Consider the following 19,983-nt stretch of genomic DNA (forward strand, 5'->3'; position numbering starts at 1 on the left):
CCACCACTACATTCTGACATGCTCAACAGTACTTTATTTGGTGGGATGTGATGCGTGCTGAGATTGATGCTCTTCATGCCAACCAGACTTGGTGTCTGGCATAGTTATCAATTGCGACCATTGCGGGCGCAAATGCGCAATAGCGAATAGCGATGTGAATAGGTAGATGGCCGCTAAGTTGCTCTAGCGCCTGAAACAGTCCTATTCATATTCAAACGCCTACAAATGAGGGTTTAGAAAAAGTCATTTCCACTCCACCTATCTTTCCAAAAGAATGTTTTGTTTCCCAATCCAAGCTTTGTTAGCTTAAATAAACATATATATTATAACTAATAGGTTAGAAGCTCATACATACGTGGGTTGAATTTGAATGAATGAAATATTAAAGTTATTAATGAAGATTTATGAATTACAAAACGAAATGGTGAAATAACATAATCGAAAAAAAATTGCGTAAATAAGAGAAGCACAAAAAAGAAATTTGAACTCACATAATTGTGACACATGACGTAACCAGTTATTTATTTACCAGGTATAGTTTTATATGTGATAAATCCAGTAAATAATATTCATATATCTAACAATAAGTTATACATGTGATGAATCTAGTAAAAAAACACTCTTCTCTTTACTAGATTCATTGCCCGTATAACTTTTTTACTAGATAGACGAATATTATTTATTGGATTCATCACATGTATATATTAAGACGCAATATAAAGAAGGTATAAATATTGTGTGCTCATTCTTTTGTCATTTTCTTAGTATATAGTGTGGCTATTTGTGTGTGCATCGTTGCCCATTATATACAATTTTAACCATTGTATGCTTGTTGCTCTTGTTTGCTTTGTGTCTCATTTGGGTGCTCTTTGACTTAGCTTGTGATCCGTTGCAATCATAGACGCTGGGGGTATGACATTCCTATGAGATCGTGCCCAAGGACGAGGGGTGCAGGTAAGGGAAAAGGGTAGGAATTTTAGTTTGCGGGTAGCTTCTTGGAATGTAGGAACCCTTAATGGTAAATTGTTGGAGGTGGTAGCTGTACTTAAGAGGCGTAGAGTCCAGATAGTATGCCTCCAAGAGACTAGGTGGAAGGGGCATAGAAGGGGATAGTGCAATGGGTACAAGTTGTTGTATTTGGGGTCTGATGAAACCAAAAATGTGGTAGGTTTTCTAATGGATATAGATTTGTATAAGAACGTGATTGAGGTGATAAGACACAATGATAGAATTATGGTGCTAAGATTAGTGTTAGGCGAGGAAGTAGTAGCGGTGATTTGTGCTTCGCACCACAAGTGGGACTTGGAGCCCATGAAAAGAGGGTTTTTTGGGATAGCCTAGACGCAGTAGTTAGGGCCATACCTAGGGAGGAGAATTTTTATAGGAGGTGATTTTAATGGTCACATTCGTAAGGATAGCGATGGCTTTCAGGTGGTACATGGTGGTTTTGGGTTGGGTGATAGGAGTGAGCCTGGTAGAGATCTTTTAGAATTTGCGGTTACCCATGACCTAGGTATTCTAAACTCTTTTTTCAGAAAAAAAAAAAAGGAATCACACCTGATCACTTTCTGTAGCGGGGGATGCAACACGCAAATCGACTATCTATTGATGAGGCAAGAGGATAAACGATGGTGGAGAGACTTCAAGGTTATATTAGGGGAAACTGCGGTGGCTCAACACCATTTGTTGGTAGCAGATATTGGCCTGAGGAGAAAGTTGATCAAGAGGGAAAGGAGATTTCAACCTTGAATCCGATGGGGAAATTTGAAGGATGACAAAATTACAGTCTTTAGGGATAAGGTCATCTCGGCGACATCGGCTCAACTAGGTGGAGATGCGACATCGGCTCAACTGGGTGGGGATGCAAACTGGATGTGGGGGGCTATGTCGACTACCGTTACCCTGAGTGGTAGAGGAGACTCTAGGGGTCACAACAGGTAACACGAGTAGGCGTAAGGATTCATGGCGGTGGAGTGAGGAGGTGAGGACCAAAATAAGGGATAAGCAAGAGAGTCTTAAGGATCTTTTGAGGTGCACATACGAGAAGAAAAGAGTGAGGTTGAAAGAGAGAGATACAAAAAGTCAAGAAAGGAGGCAAAAAAGACAGTAACGGGAGCCAAGAACATAGCTTATAAGAGGATGTATGAACGCCTGGAAACAAAGGAGGGGGAACATGACATGTTCAAGATTGCTAAAGCTAGGGAGCGTAGAAGATAAGATATAGAAGTAGTAATGTTTATAAAGGGAGAGGATGGACGTGTTTTGGTTAAAGAGCATGGCATTAAGTTGAGATGGCAAACCTACTCCCACAATCTTTTCAACGACCAAAAAGCTTACTTGCAAGAAAGCGAAAACACTATTGCCCAAAGCCGACAGAGGAATAACTGCTATTGTCGGGGTATCACTCGGGGAGAAGTGAAAGTAGCACTTAGGAAGATGGGAAAGGCTAAGACAGTTGGTCTAGACAACATACCGATAGAGGCGTGGAAGTGTTTGGGAGTTGAAGGAGTTCAATGGCTAACTAGTTTGTTTAATCTTATTTTTAAGTCTGGAAATATGCCAGATCAATGGAGGACTAGTGTCGTAGTGCCTATATATAAGAACAAGGGAGATCCACAATGTTGTGGAAACTACACAGGGATTAAGTTGTTAAGTCATACCATGAAATTATGGGAGAGAGTAATAGAGACTATAATTAGAAGAGAAACTCAGGTTACGATAAAAATCACTTTGGTTTCATGCCAGGGAGGTCAACTACGGAAACGATACACATCCTATGAATATAGATGGAAAAGTATCGGGATCTACATATGGTGTTCATTAACTTTGAAAAGGCATATGACAGTATGCCACGTGGACTAATTTGGGATAGCTTGGAGACTAGAGGGGTTCCTAGAAAGTATATAGACATAATTAGGGATATGTATGTTAGGACTAAAACTAGTGTTCTTGCGCCTGTAAAGGATACTGATTTTTCCCTGTGGAGGTAGGACTCCAACAAGGATCTGCGCTAAATCCGTTTCTTTTTATGGTAGTGTTGGATGAGTTATCTAGATCGATTCAAGAGGCAGTCCCATGGTGCATGCTTTTCACAGATGATATTGTGTTAGTGGCGGAGACTAAAACAGAGCTTGAATGTGAGGTTAGAGGACTGGCGAGCTGCTTTAGAGGGCAAGGTTTTAAGGATTAGTCGCTCTAAGACTGAGTACCTTTATTGTGACTTCAGGGTTTAAGGATTGCGCCTGTAGGGGATACTGATTTTGTTCCTACTTTATGTTACTCATACATAACCTTATGTATGTTATTTGGTCACAGTCTCTCTCTCTCTCTCTCTCTCTCTCTCTCTCTCTCCCTCTCTCTCTCTCTCTCTCTCTCTCTCTCTCTCTCTCTTTGTTTTTTTGTGTCTGGGGTCTATGTGGAAGTAGTCTCTCTATCCCTAGGGATAAGGATAAAGTTTGCCTACATCTCGCCCTTCTCAGACCCTACTAGTAGCTTCGCTATCGGTGGGATATTGTTGGGTATGGTTGTTGTTGTAATATGAAAACGATGTTAATACATGAGATATTAGGTCGATACGATTTATTGGGTTATAAAGTGAAAGCTTGAAATTTAATACACAAAATATTAAGATGGTATGATATATTAGGTTATAAAGTGAAAATTCAAAATTTGATCCTTTGACCTGCATCAGCCTTCTCTTCAATGTCGCGATTGTTTAACCTCCTGATGTTTTCATCCTTTTTTTTTTCATTTTTCAAAACCTTATTTAGTGTTAATATTGTAGTGAAAATGTTGACCCAAATACACCGCGTAGGAGTAAACTTCCGTTTCGCTCCCTGTGGTTTGGTCACTTTAACGGTTTTGCCCCAAACCTTTAAAAATAGCCATTTTCCTCCACTAGTTTGCTATGGTTTTTCTATTTTGCTCCATGCAGGGAGCAAAATGGAAAAACAGACAACTTGGATGGAGTTAGAGGCGGGAAGTAAAATGAAAAAACTATAGCAAACTATTAAAGGAAAATGACTATTTTTAAAGATTTGGAACAAAACCGTTAAAATGACGAATGACAGGAATAAGCTAAACCGAAATTTACTCCAAACTTAAAAGTATACAAAAGTACACATAATAAAATAAGAACACTGCTACTACTATTTCTTCCCTTTAACAAAGACCAAAACAACAAAAACAAAAATCCAACAAAATCTCCAATCACACTTTCTTCACTCAATCAATTCTCCAGATTCCGCCATGGATGACGACAGTGATCGGAGCTCCGAAGCTACTCAATTCGAAATCGTTACAAGAGACCGGAACCGCCACGGTCAAAACGACGACGTTCAACAAGATTCCGCCTCCGAATTCGACGATGACGATGCCACTCTTGATCAGGATAGTGATTTGGAGACTTCGCCTATGGAAATTCAGGAAAATTCTACAAGTTTTCGATCTGAAACCCTAGCCTCTGGTATGTAGTACGATCAGTTGTTTGTAAATTCAGTTTTGTTTTGTTTATGTGTTTGTGCTAGGGTTCGTCTTACTAATTGTAGCGTAATAGTAATTACTTTAGTTTAAAATTGTTACATATTGAGTGATAATAGTTACTCTAGTTAAGATGAAAATTAACTTTTAGTATGATAAAATAAAACTTATTTGTATATGATCCTAACACTATACTTAATATATTAAATAAAAATTATAGAAATAAAAAGCTCATGAGCGAGCTCGAGCTCGATATGTGAAGCTCATGCTTGTGCTTGTTTATTAAACGATGCTCGATAAGTGCTCTTGCTCTGCTTGTTTACACCTCTGGTTTGTGTGTAATTTGAATAGTTTGTGACTTTGTGTTTAGGTTTGGCGGAGGTGCCGGTACAGTATGAGGTGCAAGACCATGAGTTGGAGCGCTTGAAGGTAAACCAGTACCCGACTTGAGCTTACATGGTTACATTTTGCTGTAAATGAATATAGAACGTTCAACGAACCGTGATGAACCGTTCGGATGGAAGTTCCTTCGTTTTATAAATGAACGAACGTGAACAAGGAAATTTCGTTCGAGTAATTAAATGAACAAACACGAACATATGTCACGTTAATCAATTGTGTTCGTGAACGTTTGGTAATATGTTCGTTCATTTTACGTCCGATCATGGTCGTTTGTTTATGTTCAGTCATTAAAGGTTATTTTATATTTATATTTTCAATCTTTTAGTTTATTGCCCATTTGCCCTAACACTAAACTAGAAACGCTAGTCGTTTGAAGCTTGTATCTTATGAAAAACTTAGTCATTTTAAATTTCGATATTTGAAAATTATTATGTTTATGCTTATTATGTCTAACTTGTGCCTTCGTTTTTGGATAATTATGTTTATAAAAAACTATGCCAAGTGCTTAACAAGGTGATTATGTCTAATGCTCGGGATTAAGAATGTTTTTTTTTTTTTTTTTTTGAAATGGTATATCGTATATGTTCGTTTGTGTTATGTGTTTGTCAACCGTTCATGAACAAGTTCAATTCCTTAATGAACAAACACAAACAAGAATTTTCGTTCAGTTATGTGTTCATGAACCATTCGTGCACAACTGCAATACTAAACAACGAACATGAACAAAGTTTTGTTCAGTTCGTTACAACCCTTTATGTTCTTGATGCTTTACAGTTTTGTACGAAAATAATCATATAATTGACATGATAATGCCTTTGATGTGATATTAATCTTTTATCCATCGTCATAGGTAAGTATATGTTCTTTAGTCAACTCAACTTATTTTTGAAGTTGTATATGTGTAATCCAAATGCATTATTGTTTCATAAATATAATAATATAATCTACATTTTTTAGCATTTGCCACAAATTTTGATCTAGTTAAGATTTCCAAAACGCTTTAAAATCTGCCACTAATTGAAACTTGAAAACTACTCTTCATCAGTCCAACTATTTTTTGGGAAGAAGAGATACCATTCTGGTTTTCTTATAAATAAGTTTTTTTTTTTTTTTTTTTTTTTTTTTTACAAATATTTGTTTATTTTTTTCTGTGTTCGAATGCATTTTTATTTATTTACCATTTTGCCACTCAGAATCAACTTCAAGGAAGCCACCAACAAGCCTTAGCAATCGTTATAGCTAAGGCCGCCGAAGCTCAAACCGGTAACCCGATTCAAACACTCGGGGTTCCATCTTCAACCTCAGAATTATCGCCAACGATTTCAAGTCTTCCAAGATTAAGTTCACGAACCGACATAACATCAACAGGTGACCAGAACATTAATTCCAATTCCAAACCCGTATCTACTTCACGCACTGTCAAAACACCTATAGACGGGTACAACTGGCGGAAATATGGTCAGAAACAAGTGAAGAGTCCTAAAGGTTCTAGAAGCTATTTCAAGTGCACATACAATAATTGTGATGCTAAAAAGATCGAGGCGTGTGATCAGTACAGTTCCGTCACGAAAATTATTTATAAAGGTCAGCATAAACATGAGCCACCGAAAAAAGTATATACTAGGCGAGGTAAGGGTTTATCGGTTAATTCTACAGTGCAAGAACGTAAAATGGTCGCTGCACTTGGATCGAAGGAGCGTAAATCGAGTAGCTCGGTTAGTAATGGTATGATTTTAGTTGAGGAGGTTGATGCACCACCACCGAAACCAAAGTAAGTCAAACGTTTTATTTGGGCAATATGCTGCATAGGGCTGCAAACGAACTGAACGTTCAACGAACAATTGATGAACCGTTTGGCGGGAAGTTTGTTTGTGTTCGTTCGTTTAATAAATGAACGAACGCGTACAAGAAAATTTGTTTATTTAGTTAAATGAACGAACATGAACAGAGGTCACGTTCGTTCGTTCATTTATGTTCGTGAACGTTCGGTAATGTGTTCGTTTGTGTTCGATAGCTCATTTGTGTTTTCGATTTTTGTATAATATTTAAGTACTTCAAAATTCCGACAAATAAATTGTTTAATAAGTATCGGTGTATTATATACTATGTTCATGGACGCTTGTTTGTGTTCATCTGTGTTCATGAACCTTAGTTTGTGTTCGTGAACGTTCGTTACCTAAAATTAACAAACGAACACGAACACGTTCATTCATTTCCTTAACGAACGAACATGAACATAAAATCTCGTTCGGTACGTAAGTGTTCGTGAACACATATATTTCCTTACGTCCTTAACAAACGAACACGAACAAGGTCTTGTTCGTGTTCGTTCGATTCGTTTGGATCCCTATGCATTAAAAAGGTACAACTTTGGTAAAATTTTGATGTTAGGTAACCAATATTTTTATGCCAGAAAAAACCATTAGTTTCGAATTTTGATTGAAGGTGATCTTTTAAGGAAACCAGGGTCAAATCAGAACACGAATGTTGGTTAGAACAGTGAGAATGTATCAAAATTTGAATTGAAATCATATGAGTCTGCAAATTCACAATTTTATATCTCCATTGAAGTGTTTTATAAAATTTCGTAGCTTAAAAGGTGACAAATACACAATCAAGATACAAGCCAACATGGTCAAAGTTATGTCTACGTCATATGTTTGACCAGGTATCCAGTACGGATTACCTTAAATCAAAGTTTGTAAAAGTTGGTTACAGTGTGCGATTACTTTAACACGATGCCTTTTTGACCGAAAAGGGGGTTACCTTAAATAGAACTTTGACCATGGCTCGTTACATACATGACACACTTATACGTTATGTTCTTGGGTCACCAGAGTGAAGAAAAACGTCTCAGCAAGTCCTGGAACCATTCCGAAACCTCAAAAAAAGCCGAAGTTTGTGATACATGCAGCTAGTGATGTTGGAATCTCAGCCGATGGTTATAGATGGAGGAAGTACGGTCAAAAGATGGTGAAGGGAACTCCTCAACCCAGGTGCGTGTCTTGTTCGTTTTACATTTTTAGTAAAAGCTAATATTGGCGGTTTATTTCTGTTTAGTTTGGCGACATGCAGTTATCTTTAATAGGTGAAATAAAAAAGGTTGGCTAAAAAGCAAACGGGTCAACTGGGTCGAACATGTTGAAAATCTCCCTAAGTGTGTTTTATTTTATACAATCCCTATTTTATTTTATTAATAACATATGTATCGTAATAATATAGTTATTGGTAGGCGAACCATATCTCTATCCTATAGGATAGAGAGGTTGCTTCTGAGTTCTAGGGAGACCTGCAACTCCAAAAATACTCTATATTAAGCTTGCCAAACTGGGTGGGTGGGTTCGGGTCAAAAGGGGCCGTTATAAACATAGTTATTAAAGGCGCGAGGCGCACTCATGGCGATTTGTTGGGCCTGTGGCTTAGGCGAGAAGCGCAAAAAAGCGTGGGCCCGAAAAAAAGCGCAAGTAACATAATTATATAAAAAATATCTTAAAACAAAACCAAAGTAACAAATTCATCATATAAAAGTAAAACATTCAAAACGTTAACCCATAGTTATCAAAGTTTCAAAACAACGACCTGAAGATTATTGGCAGTTGTTGTTGAGAATCGATGTTGAGGTCCAGTGATTGCGTATGTTTGTTGAGAGTTTGAAAGGTCTCTTATAGATAGAGGTTGAAATACAAATCTTTAAAATAGAAGTCTTTAAAATAAAAGAATAATAATTACTTACCACCCACGCGCATTAAATGGCTCAGAACCCGCAGCGGCGTTTTCCCGCCCTGTGCCTTATTTGCGCCTAGGCGCTCGCTTTAATAACTATGGTTATAAAAAAGTATCAAATTTGGTTTGGGTCATATAAAGGGTTTTGGCCAAAATGGAAATGGAATCAGGTTGAAATGAGTCGCTTTAGAAAAAAAAATTATACCAAAATAGGTTCACCGACTATATTTTATTTATGGTGGGGAGTTGAGACAGTGAATGTGGCAACGACGGCCGTGGTGGAGGTGACGGCGATGGTTGCGGAGATGGAGACAATGATGGTGTTGGAGACGGAGGCGGTGGAGGGGTGGCGGCGGTGTTAGCGAGGCTACTTCCATAGAGACCCTTGACTCTAAAACAAACAACATACCAATAAACATAGCTAAAGATGTATAGTCCGAATGGTGAACAAGCAACATTATAAAAAGAGCCAAATATATCAACAGAAAAGAAGAAGCAGACGATCTCATGTAAAGTCCACCTAAAATGTAGGGAAAAACTTTAAGCCCCAAAGACAACATCTATATAGGGCTGCAAACGAACCGAACGATTGTTCGTGTTCGTTTGTTAAGGATATACATGTGTTCACGAACGCTTACCGCTTACCGAACGAGATTTTATGTTCGTGTTCTTTCATTAAGGAAATGAACTTGTTCGTGTTCGTTTGTTAATTTTAGGTACCGAACACAAACGAATGTTCATGAACGCACACAAACACAAATGGGCGTTCACGAACACACACAAACACAAACAAGTCATGAACATAAACGAACACAAACGAACATGTATTAAAATTCTGAATATGATCGGCATCAAAGACACTAAGTAGATCCACCCAAAATATGGCAACCTAATTATCCAAACATACTTAAGTACTTAACATAATTCTGATAGAAATAAAGGAATATATGTATCATTTGGGTAATAAAAAATAAAATAAATAAATATATATATATATATATATATATATATATATATATATATATATATATATATATATATATATATATATATATATATATATATATATTAATTATTAACACAAACGGACACAAACGAACACGTTATCGAACGTTCACGAACATAAATGAACGAATGCGGTCTCTGTTCATGTTCGTTCATTTAGAAACGAACGAACGGAGTTTTCGTTGATGTTCGTTCATTTAATAAACGAACAAACACAAATGAACTTTCCGCCAAACGGTTCATGAACTGTTCGTTTAAAGTTCAGTTCGTTTGCAGCCCTACATCTATACCCTCCCCTAAAAGTCCTTGACCTTAATCCTACGTCTCCATGAGCTCCTATCCTGGACCTCGTGGAGATTGTAGAACATTTTCCCCAAATTAGTTGCCAAATTGAAACTAGAAACATGAATCGAGGTCTTAATTCCTTTCTTCCAATATGTGCTGTAATATTTACGAAATTGGTGAAGAAAACAAGCGGAATTGGCTCGTTTACATCCCTACAACTTGGTTGGCAACTTAGAGAGTTTTTTCATATGATTAAAAATTAATTTGAAAATTTGCTGACATTATATTCTTTATAATGCCTTGAACTTTAAGTTTAACCATCTTTCCTATTAAATTCCGCTGTGAAATTTGTTAAATTGGAATTGGGAATGCAGTCGGGCCATTTTTTATCAACTAGAAAACCAGTGATGAAAACTCAAACTTACCAAAGTTAGAAACCGTTAACGAAGATTTAGAATGAAACTCAAGTCTTATGGTTAAAAGATAAAGAAGCAACCCTAAGATTAATATAGACCCAATAAGTAAAAGCATAGGTGACACATTCTACCTATTTGCTTATAAACGGGGCGATTTGGGTTATGTTTTATCTATAAGAGGTAAAAATTTAAAATACAAAACTACAAATTTAAGTCTTATATGGAAAGAGGTCAAATGGGCCTAATGGTTTAGTTTAGGTTATTTATATCTCTTAACAGGTCATGGGTAATAAAAAGTAGAGTAAAGTACAAGGATAGTCCCTGTGGTTTTCCAAAATTTTGGATTTGGTCCCCAATTTTCTAAAAGTACGCGGATGGTCTATGTGGTTTGACTTTGTAACCCATTTTGCGATCTAATATGATTTTTGGCTATAATAGAACGAGTCAAAATTTGGACCATATTGTTTCAGGAACTACTATAAGTGCACGTCGGCTGGATGTCCGGTCAGGAAACACATTGAATTGGCGGCAGACGGTTCATCAGAAGCAATACTAACATACAAAGGGATCCATGACCATGACATGCCCATGCCTGCAAAAGACCAAGCTTCGCCTACGGTTCTTCGTCTTACAGCCGTCGCGTCACCTTCGAAAAACAACTCACAATCAAACAAAGGTGAAAGCAGCCCGTCAAACGTTATCAAGATCAAAACCTGAAGATTTTCGCAGCTTAACTTAATTACCTGTTTGTTCAAACAATTTTTTTTTAATTAGAATAAAATTCTAGGTAGATCTAGTGGGTTTTGTTTAATGAGTGTAGGTTTTAAAATTTTCGAGAACTGTAAAATTTAAAAACTGTTATGAGTAAGCTCGAGTTTGGTCGATTTGGTATAGGGTAACACTTGGATGCACAAAAAGACCAGACCAGTGTTGTTATGCATAAAGTCAAATGAATAAACCAAACAATCACAAACAGAGTTTGTTCACTTTTGTTCGTTTAACTTCAACCGAACAAGCGATGGACGCACACTTAAACAAACGGATTTTATTATTCATTTGTTTGAATTTTTTTAGACGTGTAAAAAAATGTAAATGAACATAGATAAATAAACGTACGAACATGAACAAAGAAAATGTTCCTGTCGTGGGTTAGTGGTTATACATACATACCAGACGATTATGCAATGTAGAGTCTAGACTCTAGATTAAACTTTCATGAGAAAATACAGATTTTTAAGAGTGATACTAAATCCTCTCCTTTTACTAAGGGTGTACCTATTGGCACACCCATTTGCCTATCTACACACCTTAAAAGATGTTTTTTATCCTTGTATGCACACCGTGTAGTGTCGAACTGTGGCCAAAACGCGGCGTTTTGGTCCGGTTAACCTAACAAAGACTGACGGGTTTCTGACGGGTCTGTTGACCGGACCAAAGCGCCGAGCTTTGGCCGCGTTTTGGTCCTGTCAACCAGACAAAAGACTGACACCCGGTCTGGTTGACAGGACCAAAACGCAGCCAAAGCTCGGCGTTTTGGTCCAGTCAACAGACCCGTCAGACACCCGTCAGTCTTTGTCTGGTTAACCGGACCAAAACGCCGCGTTTTGGCCACAGTTCGACACTGCAGGGTGTGCACATAAGGACAAAAAACACCTTTTTAGAGTGACTATCTACACACCAAGTGTGTAGATAGTTTGGGCCTTTACTAATCATACCTCATTATAAAAACATTACATTGTACTACAAATCAATATTTTATTGTTTTTTATACTATTAATAGACAAACTAAATGAATAGTAATTATTTGTTTTTTTTTTTTTTTTTTTTTGAACGGCAAACAATACTTTTATACCACACTAAAAGATTGTACATAATACAAATGGTTAGTAAGCTACTAAGCCAACCACCTATTACATCATCACCCTAGTGTAGATTAAAAAACAAACAAAAAAAAAAACAATTTAACAATAAAATACTACTTATCTCGATACTTCAAATTGCGCCCAATCTCTCCATTCCGTATTTTCCCTTTTCGCCCTACCTTTGATCCACATGAATGTAATTGCCTGCATCTCACCAAAAACTGCATCAATGTTCACCCGTTTCCCGCCGAAATTTTTTCCGTTTCGTGCTTTCCATAAACCCTAACAAGTTCCTAATATAATTGTTTGGATAAATTTCCTTTTCGAAGTATCGATCGTCACATTTTTATGGAATTCTAGCAAGTCTTTCATAGATGCCGTATTAATCGCTTGTATTTTACACCATGAGCTAACCTTCTGCCATATCATCGTTGTCATATAACAGCCCGTAAAGAGATGATCCGCATTTTCTTCATGTTATTCACATAATTTGCAAGTCGGTGTTCCTAGGAGCATACCTCTTCTTTTTAGTCTAATCAAAGTTGGTAAACAGTCTTGTATACCTCGCCACCCAAAAATATTAATTTTTTTGGTACCCACTTAGCCCACATGTATGGGTAATATGAAACTGCAAATCTGTTTAGTATCGCTCGAGTTTATGTAACCAAGAACACACCATCTCTAGATGTCACCCATATCCACTTGTCCGCACGGTTCTCCAGTCTAACCACTTGAATTATACTCTCCAACTGCTGCAACTGATTGTATTGTGTACCTGCACTTGGATTACTTCTCCACTCAAATTGTGTCAGCCGATCTTCAATTGTCGCCCTTTTATGTCTTTCTAATTTGAATAGTTACAGGAACAAAACCTTCAACGGCCCATCCCCCACCCACCAGTCCATCCAAAAACATACATCTTTCCCATTTCCCACTTCGGCTTTTATCATTTTATCAACACTCAAATCGTATTTTTCAAGTTCGTTTCCCATCCTAGCGATATTATTCCATGATCCCGATATGCCCTCCTTTATCGGTATGTACGACGCCGAATGTACATGTAAATGTATTGCATTGATAGTTCTCCCCCACAACGAATCTTTCTCGTATTTGAAACGCCACCACCACTTTAATAATAAACTCGTATTCATATCTTTGAGTGACCTCAACCCGAGCCCCCCTTTCCCAACCGGACCAATAGTTTTTTCCCAACAACCCACGCTGTTTTAGACTTATCGTCATTACCCCCCCCCCCCCCCCAAAAAAAAAAAAAAAAAAAAAAAAAAGAACCTTCATCTAAGAGCTTATATGTGTTTAGTGGTTTTTTATATGTATTATGTGGTTTTTTATATATCTTATATAACTTGCGTTTGTTTTTTATCCATGTAAATCATGTGTCGGTATTTTTTGGCCATATCAAGATTTTTCTCTATGGGTTGTTGTAACGAGTGTGGGTGGCGTAACATAACAAAGCAATACCGATCAAATTCCCGCTGTGTTGGTATATTTTTGGTCATATCATGATTTTTTTTCTCTATTGGTTGCTATAACAAGTGTCAGTACCGAAGTTAAACGAACTAATACCCACCCACGGCGCAACGCGAGGATTTCCGGCACAACGTGCGGATTTATAGAACTAGTTATATCAACTTTTACTCACAAAATCTCATTATTTACATTGAATCAAAAAAACACCCATAAGGCCATAAGAAAATTAAGCATTGAATATGATGTGGCAAAGTAGAATCTTAAGAGCCATGGACTCAAAGAGGGCCTTAGCCTACTTGTATTAAAAAGAATTCTACAAGAGTTAATTAGCCATTTATTATCATGTTACAAACTTATTTCTTTTTGTACATTCTACATGAATCATAATACAAACAAATGACTATCAAAATAATAACTAATCAACCGTGATCACATGTGTTTCCACGAGCCTTGGTACATAACAATCGTAAGTGCACCATTTGTCACTTTTGGGGACGTGTGTTTTCGGTTGTAGCTGTACCTGTAGCAACTTTGGCCACATCCAAGGCGGTAGCCTCGGGTTTCTTATGAGCATACAATACAAAGTAAGCAAGGCCCCCAATGATCACTAAGCCACCCAACATCTTACTAATGGGTGACTTTGGTGGCTTTGCGGTTTGTTGGAGAACCTGGTCTTTAGACATCGCCTCGGCCTTATCTACTTGTGCCATCCCCTTCATATTTCCAAATCTTACCATCTTTATATATTTTGTGTTTTCCCTCTTGAATATCTTGAAGTTTTCTTTTGATGGATCAAGGTGGTTATGAAGTTCAATTGAAGGATGAAAAAGATAGAAAAAATGGGGAGACATGAGGGGTTGAGAAATACATGGATACAAGAGTTTTGTGGGTAATTGACACATAAGTGAATACCATTAAATTTAGGAGGATGTTTGCTAAATTACAGCATTTTTATTTTCGTATTAAAAAAAAAAAAAACTATCTACACATGCACGTGCACACCATCACTAAAATCATGGCTATGTCAGTCATTCAATTTTAAAACTACAACTAGTTTTCAGGGTAACTTTTGATGATGATGATGGTCATAAGAATTGTTTTAAACATTAGTGATGAGTTTAATGTTTTAAAGAGTAAACTGCCATTTTGGTCTCTGTGGTTTGGCCAGTTTTGTCACTTTAGTCCAAATCTCAAACTTATTACATCTGGGTCCCCATGGTTTGCATTTTGTTGTCATTTTAGTCCAAAATCCAAAAATCCTATTTTTTTGACTGTTGCAACCTCCTATTTTGTCCTGTAGTGCAGGGGCATTTTAGTCCATGTTAATTTATTATAACATTTCAGTAATTAATAACATCTATCTTCAAGAACATCATCAAACTTCATCATCAAAACCCAGAAAATCAAGAACATCATCAAACTTCATCATCAAAATCCAGAAAATCAAGAACATCATCTTCAAGAAAATCAAGAACCCAGAACAAAACCAGAAACCATCACAAAAATCAAAATACAGACAACAAATCAAAACAAAAACCGATTTGTAAAAAGAAACGAGGCTCAGATCTGTATCTTCAAGAACATAATCAAACATCATCATCAAAACCTAGAAAATCCAGAAAATCAAGAACATCATCTTCAAGAAAATCAAAAACCGATTTGTAAAACCGCCATGGCTGCAAACAGAGGTTGCAAGCGCACTTGCCCTCCTCCGAATCTGCCACGCCAAGCTGCGGAAAATCTCAAATGTTGACCCGATTTTGACTCGGATTAGGTGAAATCATCACAGCCTCATGGTGAACAAGCATAACAGAACAAGTAACAACACACACCACGAAAGAACAGTTGTCTCTCTGTCTCTCTCTCTCTCTCTCTCAATACATATACATATATAACGGAGGGTTGTTGAAGATAATCAAAATCACTGGCGGAAAGAGGCGGCAACCACCCTCAGAAACCCTTGCTCCTCTCTGCCTCATAGAGTAAACTGCCATTTCGATCCAGATCTGCAGTGCCACCACCGTCACTCCACCCGCCACCGCCCCACCACCTGCCCTCTCGCTAAAACCATCCAAAAAAGACGCACAGCCGCCGGAGCTTCTGCTTCATTCTTTCACCGCCACCACCATAACCACCGCCACCACCAATCTCTCTGATCTCTAACCCCCACAAACAATCAGATCAAAATATTTCTGATTTCGATTCAGATCTGAAACTCAAAGCTTTTCTCTCCAATACACACGAATGAGAGAGAAACATGAGAGAGAGAGAGAGGAACGCAGAGATGACGATGACGATGACGATGGTGGATCTGAGTTTCGGTAGGGACGACGCCGGAGTGGTGCTCAGGTGGGACGATGATGATGATTTATTTGGGGATTATGTTGATCGATCTAGGTCTCAACTTAACTGATCGATTTAGAGAGAGAAGAGAGAGAGAGAAAAGAGAGAGTCTGTTAGGGTTTTATGATGATGATGATGATTTATTTGGGGATGAAGTTAATTAAGAAAATGTAAAATGAAAAGCAAAATGACCAAAATGCCCCTGCACTACAGGACAAAATAGGAGGTTGCAACAATCAAAAAATAGGGTTTTTGGATTTTGGACTAAAATGGCAACAAAATGCAAACCACAGGGACCCAGATGTAATAAGTTTGAGATTTGGACTAAAGTGGCAAAACTGACCAAACCACAGGGACCAAAATGGCAGTTTACTCTGTTTTAAATGATGTTAATTTTAGTTAAAAGTTTTGAACCGTTAGTGATTGATGGTTAAAATGAGGGCGGACCCAATGCTTTACAGCCGTAGCCTCAAGTGTGTATTCATAGTGTATTTTTTTCGGTTTTATATTAAGGATACCCCTAAAATAATACAAGGATACCCTATCCGACCCAAACTTGTAGAATAAATGAGCCTGATTGAAACAGTGGCCCAATTGCCCAAACTATTAATAATATGATTGAAATTGTGGCCCAATTAGTTAGATATTTGTTTTACCTTATTTATTTATTATCGTCTTTTTATATTGTGTGATTGCACGGTAAAAAAAATTGGGATACCCCTGAGTTAATGGGCTAGTTCCAAATATTGTCATTTATGCGAAATACGACATGAACTTGGTGCAAAGATAATCACTTCTGGTTTGTCATGTCTAAGTCATTATAAAAACTAGACGTGTCTATGTTGAGTTGTTTAACCCATTTAATTAAGTGTTTTAAATATACATGTTTAAGTCGTACAATTAAGTACTTAGTCAATTTTTGGTGTAATACTCCCTCAGAAATGATGAGTGCTGGAACTGATCACTTTGTGGCAAAGAACAAAAGAAAACAATAAGAGAAATTTTCAAACTATGTTCTGACAAGGGAATCCAATTAAATGACATGAAGGGGGTGTATGGTGTTGCGTTTTCAAAACAGATTATGTGTTTTCAAAATAGATTTTACGTTTTCAAAATTGCGTTTTGAAAAAGCATGTAGGTACATGCTTCTCCAAAACTGTGTTTTGGAGGCAGATAATCACTTTTTCACCCAAACACTTTTTTAGATTATTTATGTTTTACAAACGCAATAATCAAATAATCACTACAAAACGTAATCCCAAACACCCTCTAAATCTTATTCCAAAGTCATGGTGGACTCCGTCCTTGGTCTTATATGCACCCCTTGACAATAAGAATTAAAAAATAATATCTTATTACAGGGTAGACTGGTTAACCCGTTTAACAATTACAATATAACAATATACTTATGACAGAATTTAATCCATTTGCAACTTGATTACAACTTGTCAACCGTGTGATGACTTTGGATAAATGGGTTATACGGGTCGTGTTAAGTTTACTACTGGATAGGAATTACATTGGTATGGCATTAGAATTGTTCGAAGAAGTATGATATGGAAGGTATATAATTGATAGATAGGTATTAAAGTGAGATATTCAATCATCTTTCTATTTAATGGTATGGTATTTCAATGCCTTTCATGTACGAGTATTGAAACTTAGAGTGAGAGAAAAAGAAGATCCTATTGAACTTGCCTTGACTGAATGAAGGCTAGCTGACTCGTCGGCAAGCAAACAAAGGAGGCATAGATCAATTTTTATTTGTTCTTTAACCATTTTTATCCGTTTTTCACTTGTTTGTTTAAAACCAATCGATTCATTTATGCTCGATCTATTGACCCCTTTCCGAGCTTACGACATCGATAGTTTCCAGTTTAACTTCTTAGACTTGTTAATCGCCTTTGTCCGAGAACTTAACTTATTCTCCTAACATCATACTGACCAATAACATTTTAGAATTTGCCATCTCATAAAAGAAACAATAACAGAACTCACACCAATTTAACATTTGAAATAACTGCTAGATTAAAAATGACAACTTTCACAACAAAAAAAAAATAGTGCATAAAATTAAATTAAAATACTAATTAATACAAACTAAAAAAATAGGAATTTAAACACACTAACGTGCATTTATAATTTGGTCTTGCCCCAATGTTTTAGCTTTATGCTTTCTAATATCAGCCAACCTAAGCAACCCTTTTTAATCACAAACAACTCACTTTCCCAATAACCAACTAATCTTTGCCGTACGGGTCCCGCCACCCATCACCACACGCCGCCACCTCCCACCACCACAACTATAAAAACCACCACAATCCTATCCACTTTCTCCACCCAATACTAGACCTTCATTCGTGCACATTTTCCCAAATATTCCAACCTAGTGGTCTCCGGACCCACGACGGTTGTACCACAACCGTCGCTGTCACCGTCATCGACAACGATGTCACATCCAAACCCGACATCCCCGCCACCACGGTTGTCAAAGCCGCCACCACCACTTCACAAACAAAAATCCTTGTCCACAGATTTTTATCCGCCACCACCACCACTTGACAAACAAAAATCCTTGTCTACGGATTTTTATCGTGAAGAGACATGGCTAAGACGAAAAGACAACCATCGCCAACACCACCGTCACAACCTCCATAGGCGGAGCAAGAGCGTAATAACCACCGAAGATATCAATGAGCTCAAAGGGTGTGTTGATCTCGGCTTTCATTTCGCGAGCGAACCAAACAAATTATCGAGAACGTTACCCGCTCTTGATCTTTATTACGCCACGTTATCGCCTCCAACACCAAGCGCGAGTTCTTCTACCACCACCTCGAATTACGGGGACTCGCCGCCACAACCTTGTAGCCCTGCCACCGGCCTTACCGCGGCCGCCACCCTATTCAATTCAGGTGAGTTTTTAGCTTTAAGTAGTAAATAAATTTTTAAAAAAAAAATTATTACTAAAAATTAATTGTAGGGGAGAATCCAGAAATGGTGAAGAGAAGATTGAAGCAATGGGCACAAGTGGTTGCTTGTGCAGCACGTCAACCTGCATGTCACCAAGCAGATTTCAAGGATTGAAGCAAAATTAAATTATTCATTTATTTCATATTTGACATTATTTATTCATTGAATGTATTTTATTTTAAAATCAATTGGTGTTAAATAAACTCATTTGTGTTTCATAAACTTAAAATACAAGTTAACTCTATTATTTACAGTTATTTATTTATATAATTTTTACATGTTTAGTAATAATTATTAATTTACATAAGTTCTAAAAATTTAGTTGATAGCTATTTATTTATTTATTTTCATTTTACTAAATGCAACAGTCTCATTTCTTAGACAACAATGCTACATCATCTTTTACTTGAAGGCACTGGCGAAGTATAGAAGGGGCAGGGAGGTGCGCCCGACCCCCTCGAACTTTTCGCTCAGTAGTGTTATATATGTAGTTATAGAAATTTTTGGGTATATACGTTTTCGACCCCCCGATTCTATAGAAATATTTGGTATATAAGTTTTCGACCCCCCCCCCCCCCGGGTCATTCGGGTCAAGCTTCGCCACTACTTGAAGCCCAATGACTTTCGAATATTGATGACGTTTGTCCGTTCCTAAGCCATCTAGACGAAAGCATAGTAAAAGCGGGGGAGTGTCTTATAAACCGATGAGGCATGTCACTTTCCCTTGCTTCACAAGATATCGCGTGTCTATGCCAACATGCGAGCATGGAGATACAATCTATGGCCTCCCCCATAGATACTTTATCCTACACGCGCCATTTGGTTGATTTCATCATTTCTTATCAGCATATATGTTTTACGATCACTTTGGATAAGTGAAGTACACTCCCTAGACTATGAGATTGTTGATTATATGTGCTTATTGTTTCGAGATACCACTAACACATTATTCGGACTGTATTAGGGGCTAAGCCGTATGAGTGTTATAGTGACCAATCATACAAACCATA

At 37.4% G+C, this 19,983-nt stretch overlaps 2 protein-coding genes across 2 annotated transcripts; both read left to right on the forward strand.

Moving 5' to 3' along the window:
• Nucleotides 1-4,139: 4,139 nt before the first annotated feature.
• LOC110877496 (probable WRKY transcription factor 32) lies at nucleotides 4,140-11,209 on the forward strand. Its single transcript, XM_022125646.2, has 5 exons — nucleotides 4,140-4,465; nucleotides 4,850-4,908; nucleotides 6,075-6,652; nucleotides 7,719-7,877; nucleotides 10,781-11,209. Exons 1-5 carry the CDS (start codon nucleotides 4,249-4,251, stop codon nucleotides 11,025-11,027), a joined length of 1,260 nt encoding a protein of 419 aa, XP_021981338.1. The 5' UTR covers nucleotides 4,140-4,248; the 3' UTR covers nucleotides 11,028-11,209.
• Nucleotides 11,210-18,195: 6,986 nt separating this feature from the next.
• On the forward strand, nucleotides 18,196-19,220 carry LOC110877495. The gene is made up of 2 exons (XM_022125645.2): nucleotides 18,196-18,915; nucleotides 18,984-19,220. Exons 1-2 carry the CDS (start codon nucleotides 18,453-18,455, stop codon nucleotides 19,085-19,087), a joined length of 567 nt encoding a protein of 188 aa, XP_021981337.1. The 5' UTR covers nucleotides 18,196-18,452; the 3' UTR covers nucleotides 19,088-19,220.
• Nucleotides 19,221-19,983: the final 763 nt, after the last annotated feature.

Source organism: Helianthus annuus, chromosome 9 (assembly GCF_002127325.2).
Source record: "Helianthus annuus cultivar XRQ/B chromosome 9, HanXRQr2.0-SUNRISE, whole genome shotgun sequence".
NCBI classification, from domain to species: Eukaryota; Viridiplantae; Streptophyta; class Magnoliopsida; order Asterales; family Asteraceae; genus Helianthus; species Helianthus annuus.

Bases quoted from the DNA above. Each gene is read 5' to 3' on its own strand.
- LOC110877495 (XM_022125645.2), top strand. From the start codon at position 18,453: ATGTCACATCCAAACCCGACATCCCCGCCACCACGGTTGTCAAAGCCG. The intron at 18,916-18,983 runs GTGAGTTTTTAG...AATTAATTGTAG, and splicing joins CGCCACCCTATTCAATTCAG to GGGAGAATCCAGAAATGGTG.
- LOC110877496 (XM_022125646.2), top strand. From the start codon at position 4,249: ATGGATGACGACAGTGATCGGAGCTCCGAAGCTACTCAATTCGAAATC. The intron at 4,909-6,074 runs GTAAACCAGTAC...TTTGCCACTCAG, and splicing joins ATGAGTTGGAGCGCTTGAAG to AATCAACTTCAAGGAAGCCA. The intron at 6,653-7,718 runs GTAAGTCAAACG...TTGGGTCACCAG, and splicing joins GCACCACCACCGAAACCAAA to AGTGAAGAAAAACGTCTCAG.